Below are 12986 nucleotides of genomic sequence, written 5' to 3' on the forward strand. Positions count from 1 at the left end.
AATTTCTATGCTTAGAGATTGATGCAATTTATAAAAAATTACATGCTTATGCTTTGGTTCTATCTAAATTAAATTACACGCCAAATTCATAAGCAAAGCAAAGCAACTAGCTTGTGTAATTTCTAAGAAATAAAAAGCTATTCAAAATGAATGATGAAGCATAAAATCTTCTCTAAAAGAATTCATAAACCAAATGATTTCATGCACATTCTAACAAAAGAATAAATATACTTATGGAGAAAATGTCTTCATATCATCAAATAGTTTGTTGCCAACAAAAAAAGGTCAAAACACATTATTATGATCATGTCAAATCCCTTTGCCCTTATATATACTCCTACTCTTTAAGCAATGAGTAATCCATGAGTTGTAGTTTTCGGTTGATCGACAACAAGAACAACAATGGAACACTTCTTGTTTCGGTTGTTCATGCAATCTATCTTATTGCTCTCCTCAGTGTTGTTATGTGCTAGTGCTACTAACGTTACTCGTGACCGAAACGTTGTTGGTGACTCTCTTGTAAGCAAAAGAGATCTAATTAGATTGACTACGCAGATTGAGGCTATCTATCAATTTGGCGACTCTCTTTCCGACACCGGCAACTACATCCGACAGGCTAATGGCGAAGAGTCCACCTATAGTAGGCTTCCTTATGGCCAAAGCTACCACCCCACGGGTCGTGCCTCCGATGGGCTTATCATGGTGGACCACATTGGTACGTATCATGAACCTAGATATATACTTGTTATAGGCTATACGTGTTTGATGTATGATAATTCACTTTCTTTGCTCTTTTAATGTTTAGTTTGGTTCAGACAGTCTTTGACTTTATTAAAAGACATTGAAAATACTTTGATATGTTATTTACTTAAAAGTATTAACTCACCTTAGATATCAATAATTTATTCTTCTTTCCTTTATTCTCCTTTAATTTGTTACGTAGTCAAGTAAGTCAACGGGTTTGATTAAACCACAATGAGGCAAGAAAATGATGTCCAACTTACCATTACTAGAAATAACATGCATGATTTAGATTCATGCATGACAACTTTTTCTATAAGGTATACTTTTAATGTCTCACAATAAGTTATACTCGGTTATATATTTATGTGTGTTTTTGTGTCGTGTTTTTTTTATGGGTGACTAATAATTATATGGAACTGTGCATGATAGCAATGTTCTTCCATCTACCACTGCTGAACCCATATCTTGCGAAAGGAAGCGACTTTAGACATGGGGCCAATTTTGCCGTAATAGGCGCGACTGCTAATGGCAAATACAACTCTTTGGCTAGGCAGCTTGTTTGGTTTAAATATCACCTCATCACTACTTATCATAATTCAATAGGTACATACTTATTTAATGCATGCCACATTAATTGGTTGTTTTTGGATTATGATTTCCAAAACTTTGGATAATTCTTTTTTATGTATCATTCCCTTAATTTTATGTACATGATGATTTGCATGATTGCAGCAATTAAAAGAAAACTACAAAAATCATTAATATTAATGGGAGAGATCGGAGGTAATGACTTCAATGGTCCTTTTAACCAAGGCAAATCAATAAAGGAGGTAGCTAAGCTTGTCCCCGGAGTTGTGCAAACCATAAAAAATGCCGTCGAGGTGAGTTGCAACTTGAATTGATCAATTAAATAGGCAAAATGACTACTCCTTTCGAGTTTAGTTTTGATTAATTTGGTCTAGGTCGATTGGCTGTGTTTTAAGGATGCGTCAATCAATTCAGTTCAGGTCATATATATTAAGTAACCTTTTTCTTTAGGAAGTATTATTCATGTTAGTTTTCAGGTCATATTTGTTCAGGTCAATCTTATTTTGAGGATTATCCTCGTGCAATTTAGTTTGGGTTGACATGACTAGGCTATTTTACTCACAATATCTATGTTTTTCGCATAATTTCCAGGAAGTGATTAAACTTGGGGCTACCAATATTGTGGTGCCCGGGAACTTTCCCATTGGATGTGTGCCTCTTTATCTTGTTAAATTTGCTACAAATGATGCCTCAAAGTATGATAAACTTGGGTGCTTGAAAGACTACAATAATTTCGCAAAGTTCTACAATATAAAGTTGATACAAGCCATCAAGCAATTGCAACAAAAGCACCCAGATGTGTCAATCGTATATGGAGACTACTATTCCGCATTGATATGGGTCATTGCTAATGCTCGACAATTAGGTAATGTTCAAATCTTTAGTTAAGTGGACTGCGTTGACGATTACAACCTCTATTACAGTTTAACAACACATACTGCTAAATGGGGTTCCATCTTAAATAAAGTCAAATACAAATTAAAGTCGTCTCTTACTCATACTGTATATATATTTGCCTACTTGATCATGAACTTGTTCCTAATTAATTAATTGAAACTAGACTAGTGAATCTTCCTCTTTAATTCTAATTTGACAATTAAGTCCAACATCCTCCACCTTTCCTTATACTATACGTATGCATGAAATTAATCAAATTAGGATTTATTATATTGTTACAATCACATGCACAATTCTTCACGCACGGCTTCCGGTACAAAGGTGCGTCGCATTGTGTGCTGTGTGCCGTGTGCGCGGTTGGTGTCGTATCTAGCTCCATTGACAAGTAAGATCCCCAAGAGTGGAAATTTTGCATTGTATATTATGCACATGATTACACAATGAATTTAACCAATCTCTAAGGATACATTTACTTGTAACTTTGTTTTGGAACATGTTCCGTAAACATCATTAATTTTAATTTGTACTTTGCATACAATTAACAGATTGTATATTATTTTACAGGGATTGAGCAGGATGACACCAAAAAGGCTTGTTGTGGATATGGTTATAACCCTTATAATTTTGGCACAACTGGTTGTGGCAGTCCCGGATCTCCCATTTGTCAAGACCCTAGTAAAAGAATAAGCTGGGATGGAATTCATTTAACTCAACAAGGATACAAAGCTGTTGGAGACCAATTACTAGAACAATTTGTACCTGTACTTGAAAAGCAAATTCGAAGACGATTGAGGAAACCTATTAGGTAAAAACCTAATAGACAAATCAAATGATCTTAGGTGATGTGAAAACGATTCAAAGAAGACAAAAGGGGGTCCATCTTTACTTATTTTATGCTCAACCATCTCTTGGCAACATTTAGTACACTTAGACACTTAGTATATATTGCTACTTGAGAGTTTTACACAATGGTTGAATTCACCTTTATATATATGTTCAAATTGATGATATAAAAAATTATACTCAGCTAATATAGTATACAAGTAATTATCTAGCTTGTACAATCACCCTTTGCATCAATTTTGTTATACGAGTATAATTATACATTTTATGAATATAGTAGTTTTTACAATTAGGCTTACTACTCGTATGAGTCAGATCATATATCTCAATTTAATGTATGAGCTATATGTAATGAAAAAGTATCTTTTACTTAACTTTTATGACTCCCTATACATATTTTTCTTCTACCAAGTCTTTATTACTTGTTACAATCGGTTTTGGCGTTATTATTAAGTAATAATAATCCTTATATTAAGAATTTAAAGTAAGGAGAAGTTTTAATTTTGAGATGATGATTGATGAGTTTGGAGTCCAACATCAAATGAACAATAAGATAAATTCCATATTAATTAGTAGGTGTATTAAACTAGGGAAGGTGCAATATTAAGCCTTATATTTCTCCCCCCTTTAACTTATTTTAATTTCTTACTTCTCTTTTACCATATTTACCAAATATGTAAATGTAGCAAATAGAGATACACATCCAAATAAAGCATCCTAGCAAGTAATGAAAGACAGAGGGATTTTTTTATAAAGGTAAAGAAAACATGATCAAGGGTCTGTTCACATTTACTTAATTTCAGTTCAGTTCAGCTCCAATCAGTTCAGTTCAGTTCAGTTCCAATCAGTTCAGTTCAGTTCAGCTCTTAATTTCCCTCTCACATAAAATATTCATTTCAGCTCAATTCAGTTTAGTTCAGTTCAGTTCAGTTCAGTTCCAATCAGTTCAGTTCAGTTCAGTTCAGCTTCAATCAATTCAGTTCAGCTCAGTTTAGTAAAATGAACAGGCCCCAAGTTATTTATTATTGTAAGAGTAAGGTGAACTCATCAAATTCGGGTGTCTTAAACATTGTTGAATTTTATGTTATGCATTAGTTGTCACACATTAGAATTATGAGAGAAAGTAACCCCTTATAAATTTGAGGAACTACTCATCCTGTTAGAACTTTCTCATTTGTGTATGTAGGGAATAAAGTTCCACATTCGAAATTGGATAAATTTGTTTGAAAAGCATTAAACTCGTATTCTTATGGATAAACGGTTACAGGATGATGAAATCTCACTTGTCTAGTGTGCAGATCACTTTTTCCGCTATCACAAATCATGACACGAGGTCCAACACATTCCATCATCAATTGGTTTTCAGATACATCATGTGAGCTTGTAAGTGTTCTAAACTCTCATACTTTTGGGTATGTAGCGCATATCTAAGGTGTAGATCTTAATTATAAAATGTAAAATTCTAACTTATGACTATCCATCCTAATTTTTTTCCTCATTTGAATTTTCACGGTCTCCAGAATATACCTTAAAACATAAATATCTCCAAATCTACACCTTGTAAATGTAACAAATTGAACTAGATTACATTTTACTATATTATTATTTCTTAGAGATTTATAATGAGGATTCGTACTGGTCAAAGTTATCAAATTTTGACCGCATAAAAACAGTGAATCTATCTTATAAGTACTTGGGCCCAAATTCGAACAACCTAAATGCTTTTACGTATCTGTACTATTACTAGATTTTACCATTTTCAAATTCAATGTACATGTATTATTACCTGCAAAATTTCTATTAGTCAAGCAAATTAGCAAATATTATACCAAATAAAGCATCATTCAGATTGGATTGACATGTGAAGGGTGATGGTTCATAACTTCAGATAACCTTTATGAATCTTTGTAATTAACAACTAAATATTACTCGTTTAAATCAAACCACAATATGATGAGGCTTTTATATTTTTAGGGACAAGGAAACTAATTAAAGTGATTAAGGAAGCTAATCATATCATATCATACCATGCAAAATAAATGGCAATAGAAATATGGAAAGATTGCCATATAAAATGAGGCTTTTTTCCTATTATGAGGAGATATAATACGGCAAATCTTTCCAATCCATAGAAATATAGAAAAATCATATCATCTTACAGTATAATTGTGCATGGAATCTGTCCAAAAAAATCACAAAAACAAGCTAATATGATTCCATGCACATTTTTATTTAGTAAGAAAATATATGGAGTAATTGCCATATAATACTCCTCAGATTATGACAAATAAATTGACAAAATTGCAAATATTACCTGTAATTTCCTTAAATAAAGATTTTGATTATGCTTTTTACCTAATAAATACTGTTTTGGCCCTTATAAAAACAGTCGCATGCAAATTGTAAATCAACAAAATTAATTAACAACAAAATTAACAATGAAGCAATTGTTATTTTACGTGTTGGTGCAATTTCTTTTGTTCTCCTCAATTATACTTGTATGTGCTAGTGCTACTACTATAACTCCCAATGGTTTGGGAGCCTCCCTTAGAACCAAAAGAGAGCTAACTTCTTTGGCTAAGCAGTTTGATGCTATCTACCAATTTGGTGACTCTCTTTCCGGCACCGGTAACTATGTTCTAGAGCCTAAAGCCAACACCGTCTACAACAGGCTCCCTTATGGTCAAACCACACACCCAACGGGTCGTGCCTCCGATGGCCTTATCATGGTGGATTATATTGGTATGCTTCATTAACTTAGCTATATTGTGAATACATTGTGTATAATGTATCTTCAAATTAACTTCCTGGTTATTTATTTCATATATAATATCTCTGTTTCTTATTAGTTGCAGTAATTTTATTTTCTATATATATCTCATAAATAATACTTCCTCCGTTTCTTTTTACTTGCAACACAGCCTTGTGGCACGTGTTTTGAGGTCGGGTTTATGTAATGTAAACGTATAAATTATTCATTATAATTTTTACAAATGATACTTAACCCTATTCTAATCTTCGTGTAAAAATTATATTGATAAAATCGCTCGTTTACCCTCAATAATCATCTCCTAAAACTCCGTGCCTTAAAGGTGTGTTGTAAGTAAAAGAAAACGGAGGAAGTATCTGTTTGTTACAACTAATAATGAGAAACGGATGTAATATATATATATATATGATTGTCTTTAATTTCACGCTTTAGACTGTCCCAAACTAAAACATTACAAACTATAAAAGTTGTTTACCCCATTATCACATGATTTTATATTAGAATATGTTAGGGCGAGACCATCTCACCCAATACTTGCGCTATTTTAACTTGGTAATTTTGATCGACTACCTAATTATTTCAATTTATTTGTGATGTAGCATCGTACTTCAATCTACCACAACTAAACCCATATCTAGCCACCGGAAGCGACTTCACCCACGGAGCCAATTTCGCGATAATAGGCGCTACCGCTAATGGTGGACTTAAGGACAATTCCTTGGCTAAGGAGCTTGATTGGTTTAAAACTCACCTCAACTCTACTTACTCTAATCCAGCAGGTACATACTTTATATACATTGCACTCGGTTATTTGTTTAAAAAAAATATACTACTATTTTTTTAAAAAAAAAAAATTAATTACATGAAGAAGTTTGGAATATTGTTTATAACAAAATGATTGGCACTCCAGATTGCCCAAGATTTTCATTATTTAACAAAATCATTTGATCTGTTTCCTTAAAAATATAATTATGGTGGAAAAATATTGCATAATATATCTCGTCAAGTTTCTGTAGCGGTTATTATTTTAGTATATACGGTGCGAGTAATAAATGATTGGTATGTTGTTACGTACTCAAATTATCAAAGCATATATTTACCATGTCAACATGTTCTCTTAAATTGTACGTACATATTATGATTACAGCAATCAAAGAAAAACTCCAAAAGTCGTTGGTGCTAATGGGAGAAATCGGAGGCAATGACTTCAATGGTCCTTTTTTTCAAGGACAAACGATCGAGGAAGTATCTAAGCTCGTTCCTGGAGTTATAAAGACCATCCACGATGCAGTCGAGGTAACTTGAATCTACAAATCGAGTTTAGTTTGGATCAATTTGGATGTTCGGACTATATAATGTTGGTCAATATATTTTGTTACAACCATAAATATAATTGTGTATTAACAATTAAAATTTTCTCATAGATAATTAATCAATAATATATAGTCATATGTTAATTTTTGTTGCATAAACAAAAATTATATTGTACATATTAATATTAATATCGTATCAATTATTGTCACTATGTTTCTAATCCTTTGCTTATTGATTATATTTCAGGAAGTAATAAGCTTAGGGGCTACTAATATTGTTGTACCCGGGAACTTTCCAATTGGATGTGTGCCTATTTACCTTGCTAAATTTCAGACGAATGATACCTCAAAGTATGATGAACTTCATTGCCTAATTGACTACAATAACTTCTCAAAGTCCTACAATCAACAATTACTACAAGCCATAACTCAATTGCAAAACGCGCACCCGGATGTAGCCATCGTCTATGGAGACTACTATGCTGCCTTGACTTCGGTCATTACCAATGCTCAACAATTAGGTAATGTTATTCAAATAATCTTACAAAAAAAAGGTTTAATTTTGGTTTAATTTCTTGTCGTTGTTTGGTTGTGAAGTATGTTAACGAATATGTATATTATATAGGGTTCGAGGAAGGTGGCACTGAAAAGGCTTGTTGTGGATCCGGTAATAATCCTTATAACTACGGTGATAAAAGTTGTGGTAGTCCTGGAGCTCAAGTTTGTCCGGACCCTAGTAAAAGAGTAAATTGGGATGGAGTTCATATGACTCAAGCAGGAAACAAAAATGTTGGACAACAATTGATTAAGCAGTTTGTATCTGCACTTCAAAAACAAATTCGAAGACATCGTAGTTGACAGTGATGTTGGAAAAAAAACACAGAATATACAAAGATGGCCAAAATAAAGGATACACCTCTTATGTATGTTCAACCATAAATGTTTAGTGCATTTTGCTACATAGAATTTAGTTTGCTTAATTAATTTAATGAACACAAAGATCAATACAATATGTTGAAATTCAGTTCATTTCAGCTCCTAATTTCCTTCTCTTATAAAATATTTATTTCAGTTGATTTCAATTCAGTTCAGTTCAGTTCAGTTGAGTTCAATCAATGAGAACAGGACCCTTAGACTAGTTTATAAAACGTCAAACTAGTACATCCAAATAATTATCATTTACTTATTATTTAAATCACAACCATTGAACTTATACTACAATGTAAATATGCTATAATGCAAAAATATACTACTATTTGGATTAGTTTCATACAAATTCTTACAAGAATGAGTTTTATTATTAATAGAATATTATATACTTCGTATATTAATAGTCAAAATTGTTAGTAGAGCACTCAATAGCTCGACACTACAAGCCCTACCATGCCTAAATATAACCAAGTCACTTCATAGGCTAGGCATGATACGACTTATAATTTTATCGGGCTAAGCTTGGATTAAATACCTTGCCCTATCAATCATCTCTACTCTCAAGCGTTGACCTATTTATCTTGGTTGACTAACCTGTGAAAATTATTTGTCTACTAAAATCCTTCTTTTTAAAATAAATTTAAAAACAAAATTTGGATAAAATTTCTTTTACTAGTATTATATGGACGAAGATTTTGACTTGGAAATTAATGCTAAAGCCATTCCTTATATATGCCTTTGTTTTGTGTGGATCCTAATCAGATTCTGTTCCCCAAATTTGCTTCAATAGTACATTTTGTTTTAGACTTCGCCTTTTTTGACCTTTGAAGACAAATAAGTGTGACTTTAGCTTAAAATTATTGAACATATTATTCTAATAAATACAAGTATATAAAATACAATATAAAATAATACAAAGTATAAATTAATCAAAGAAGAAAAGAAAAGGGGTAGGTGTAAGTTTGGTTACCCAAGAATGCATGCAGTAATTTGCGGAAGTAATGGTACAACAAAAAATCCATTAATCATTATACTATATTCTCCCTCCGTCCCAAAAAGAACGACATATTTGGCCAAAACTTTGTCCCAAAAAGAATGATCCATTTGCATTAAAACACCCACCAATTTGTTACAATATTTGTGCAAAATTAGCTTCCCCATATAAAAATTTGATTTTCCATGTTATTTTATTACTTTCTCTCTCTATTTTTTTACAAACCCCATGTAAATTTATCTTTCCAATATACTTTTACTTCTTTTTACTTAACTTCCTTAATACCCGCGTAATCAACCCCAATGGGTCGTTCTTTTTGGAAGACGGAGGGAGTAGTTTAATAGGCCCATTATCATTATAATTAAGTTAATTGTTTTTTGTGTAATTTTCTTGGTGGGTTTGTTTTAATGCTCTTTTTTTTTTTTTTGGGATTTTTCATCCTTGGTTTATTTTGAGAATTCCTTGGTGGGCGACTATTTAAGTATTAAACGCTACATTGTTAAAATCAGGGGTTTATCCTCTATTTTGAGTTTTTATATATTTATGTGGTAAACCTCCTGCTTATGATTCTTAATTACCTCCCCCCCCCCCCCAACACACACACACACACACACACACACAATTCACGATTTCAAATTTTGAATCTTTCCTGGAGCATATGATGAAATTTATCTTTGAATGTTTCAGCATTTTCTTGAATTGTTCTCTTCTGCTATCCTTTTTGTTTCCATATAATCCTCTCTGCCCCATATTAGTCATGTTATTTAGTAAATGGAAAACATTAGATAAAATCATTTATCATTATTAATTAAGAAGCGTGTTGAGGCATTAAAACGCAAGGCTCATAAAACATTCACTTTGAATTGCTTAGTGCAGACTGGAATGGGATACTTAGCTCAGATAGTTGCGATTATGGCTGAAAAATCAAGCAAGCTTGGTGTTGCAGAATTCATGATAGCATTGAGCATATGAATGGAATTCCGGGTATATGATTGTGTGTCATATCTCAGGTAGAGGACCTTGAAGTTTTCAGGGGGATCATTCTGGCCTGGTTGTACATATTGAAAATGAGGTACAAACTACTTTCCAGCAGAGATATATGGTAAGGATATAGCTTATAGCCATGCTTTGTCCATGAGGTTTGTGCTTTGCCACAATTAGTGCGGCAAGGCTGAGAGTATGTTGTGTGTGGACTAGATAGGCATTGCTTTTATGTATTCATGTGTCTGCTTTGTGGTAGGCTGTAATGTGTCGGTAGTAGCGAGCTGGCTTGTGTTGTTGGATGACAAGGGGTGTGAGTGATGGTTCAGAGCAACAGAAGTGGATAGATGAAGCCAAATTTAACTACTTCGTTCCCGGTAAATAATTGATTCTATAATATGATGCTTTGACTTCACCTTAGCATTAGGTTTTATTTTTTACTTTTCAAATTTCTGCTATGATTGGGTGTCCAATTATGGTATAATTTATGTTGAGTCCATTGAAGTTTTTGAAAAACCTATTGCCTATTAGCTCAAATGGTTCGAGTCCTACATAGGTTGGAAATATATATAGTGATTTAATTAACTTTAATTATATGCATTAGTGGGCAAATAGCATGGATAGAACAAGTGTGGATAAAAGTCATAAAACAGAATAAATCTCAGCAAGTTTTGATATTGTCTGCAAAATGAGATAAGGCAACTCTCAATAAAAGAGGTAAGTCCTACGTATTACAAAATATGTAATACTTTAAAAGATTAACATCAAAAGTTTGAAGTATAAGGTGTAATTCTTGCTTAGAGGGATTTGTAGACAGAGGGAGTATAAATTGGTTTTACCGGGTGGGTGACAGGTTTGAGAAGGTGGGTATATGTGACAGGGTGGGTGTGTATAGGGTGAATGGCTCTTAATTTATGCCGGGTCCATGACCAATGGCTAGGTATACATTTCATGCCCTTTATTTACAACATTAATTTATGAACTCCTGCTGTCTCTCCTGCCGTTTCCCTGGTAATATGTGACATTGCAATCTTGCATGGATGTGTTCTGAAGTGTGATAGGAGTGTAGAAGTCCAAAGTTTTTCTTTATTTGTAATTTTTGTCATTGAGACAGGGACAAGCAAAAGAGTTTTCGCACTATCAGAGCCAGATGATGAAGCATCGAACAGATGAACTTAATAGATCGGCTGTAGTGGTAACTCTTGCACACGAATTGTCAGATGCACCTAATAAAACAGAAGTAGAGAGACCTCCTGAACTCAAATCAGATGAACCTAACATAACAGCAGTAGAAGTTACTTCTGTACCTGAATCTCCTGTTGAGAGGTCTCAAAGTGCATCACATCTGACTTTGTTGTGATACTTATGGCAAGGGTTCCATGAATCAAAAAATCTCTCTTGTAAACATTTATTGTCACATTTACTGAAGTGCCTTGTTCTACCTTTGAATAATTATTTAGGTTGGACAGTAGAAGAGTTTTGTGTACAGAAGGATTCATATTGAGCTAACTGCAACTGTGTGCACACTTGATAGGTTTTTCGATGTTGAGCACTATATAATTAGGATGTCTCTATTTGATAGCTAAATATTTGCGGGTTGCACCCCCTAAAATCCAAGCATAGTTTCTCAAATAGAACATAGGAAGCTGTATAAATCCTTTTTTGCTACAAACTTGAACTATTACTATTTTTGAGGCAATGTAAATAATTAACTTCCTCCTCGAGCTCACTATTTATTTATTATTTATTTATTTATTTTTTCTATTGATCCTAATTACAGATCTTCTCTCTTAAAATTAATGTAATGATCTATGTGTCATACTTTAATTATTGGGCTATTAAATGACCATTTTCCACTTGAATTATCCATTGATCTCCATAAGTTAATTTAAGTCGTTGCCTCTAATAAGACTACTATATGCAGAATTATATTAATGGAACCTGCTATATAAATTAAGCATATATGCCGACGATAAATTAGGGCGATCCATACAAGAATTGATTCTCTATTTGTTAAGAACATGGATTCATACACCAATAAAAGACCCAAAACTTACCGCATTTAAGAACAGTACTAAAAAATTCAGATCATATAATTGGTAATTGAAGATTGAAGAATTCATACTCATATTATATTATGATGTGAAAAAAAAGGGAGAGTGATATAAAAACCGCTTAGTGTTTTATACCAAGATGTTCAGGTACTAAATATTGTGTCATGAAAATTAGTAACAGATAACATATGTTATTGCTACAAAATTCTTAAAATAATTAAATTACGAGTAAGTCAAATTTCAACTAAAAGAAGAAGGAAAAATTGACACATAAGAGTATGATGAGAAGAGGATCATAAGGATGGGAAAACTCGTGTAACTCCACCTAAAAATAACTCGATGGAAGACTCAACTTCGATCTCCGGACTCTATGTATGAATCGGTATGTATATGTCTAAATTACGTATGATAATTTTTTTATTATTTTTTTTCCTATAAATATGCGGAGCCCGAGTACTGTGCTTATGAACAGACAGTGTGGAGACTTGAAAATGTTTTGCTTCCACTTGCTGCTTCTATCTTTCTCTTCTAAATTCTGATCCATGGAAGCGTACACTGATTTTGCTCTTCACATCTCCTACCACCCAAGCATTTTCCCCAATTTTCCCTTATTCGATCAACATCATGCCGCTATCTTTCCTTTGATCCAAAGAATTGTATTGATGTTCAATTGATCTGCTATTAATGTGTTTTTAGGGTTTTTGAAAATGAAAATATGGATTTTTTGTGGGTTGAATTATCAGATAACATTAACAAAATCATTATTTATGAGTAATATTATCAAGTCATAGTTTTTCTTATTTTTTTTAATGAGGTTATTGTGTGATTGTTTATCTGATTATCGATTTAATTTGTGGTCCTAATTATTTTGT

At 32.8% G+C, this 12986-nt stretch overlaps 1 protein-coding gene across 1 annotated transcript; it reads left to right on the top strand.

Moving 5' to 3' along the window:
• Nucleotides 1-215: 215 nt before the first annotated feature.
• Nucleotides 216-8165, top strand: LOC145618025 (uncharacterized). The gene is made up of 11 exons (XM_081672801.1): nucleotides 216-715; nucleotides 1174-1347; nucleotides 1477-1625; nucleotides 1924-2197; nucleotides 2794-3034; nucleotides 4371-4455; nucleotides 5658-5814; nucleotides 6442-6621; nucleotides 6990-7138; nucleotides 7403-7676; nucleotides 7781-8165. Exons 1-11 carry the CDS (start codon nucleotides 403-405, stop codon nucleotides 8011-8013), a joined length of 2229 nt encoding a protein of 742 aa, XP_081528927.1. The 5' UTR covers nucleotides 216-402; the 3' UTR covers nucleotides 8014-8165.
• Nucleotides 8166-12986: the final 4821 nt, after the last annotated feature.

The sequence above is a fragment of the Chenopodium album genome, chromosome 26, assembly GCF_948465745.1.
Source record: "Chenopodium album chromosome 26, dcCheAlbu1.1, whole genome shotgun sequence".
NCBI lineage: Eukaryota > Viridiplantae > Streptophyta > Magnoliopsida > Caryophyllales > Amaranthaceae > Chenopodium > Chenopodium album.

Excerpts from the sequence above, each read along its gene's own strand:
- LOC145618025 (XM_081672801.1), top strand. The coding sequence starts at position 403 with ATGGAACACTTCTTGTTTCGGTTGTTCATGCAATCTATCTTATTGCTC. Across the intron at positions 4,456-5,657 it reads CAGATACATCATGTGAGCTT|TTTGATGCTATCTACCAATT; the intron begins GTAAGTGTTCTA and ends TTGGCTAAGCAG. Across the intron at positions 7,677-7,780 it reads TACCAATGCTCAACAATTAG|GGTTCGAGGAAGGTGGCACT; the intron begins GTAATGTTATTC and ends TATATTATATAG.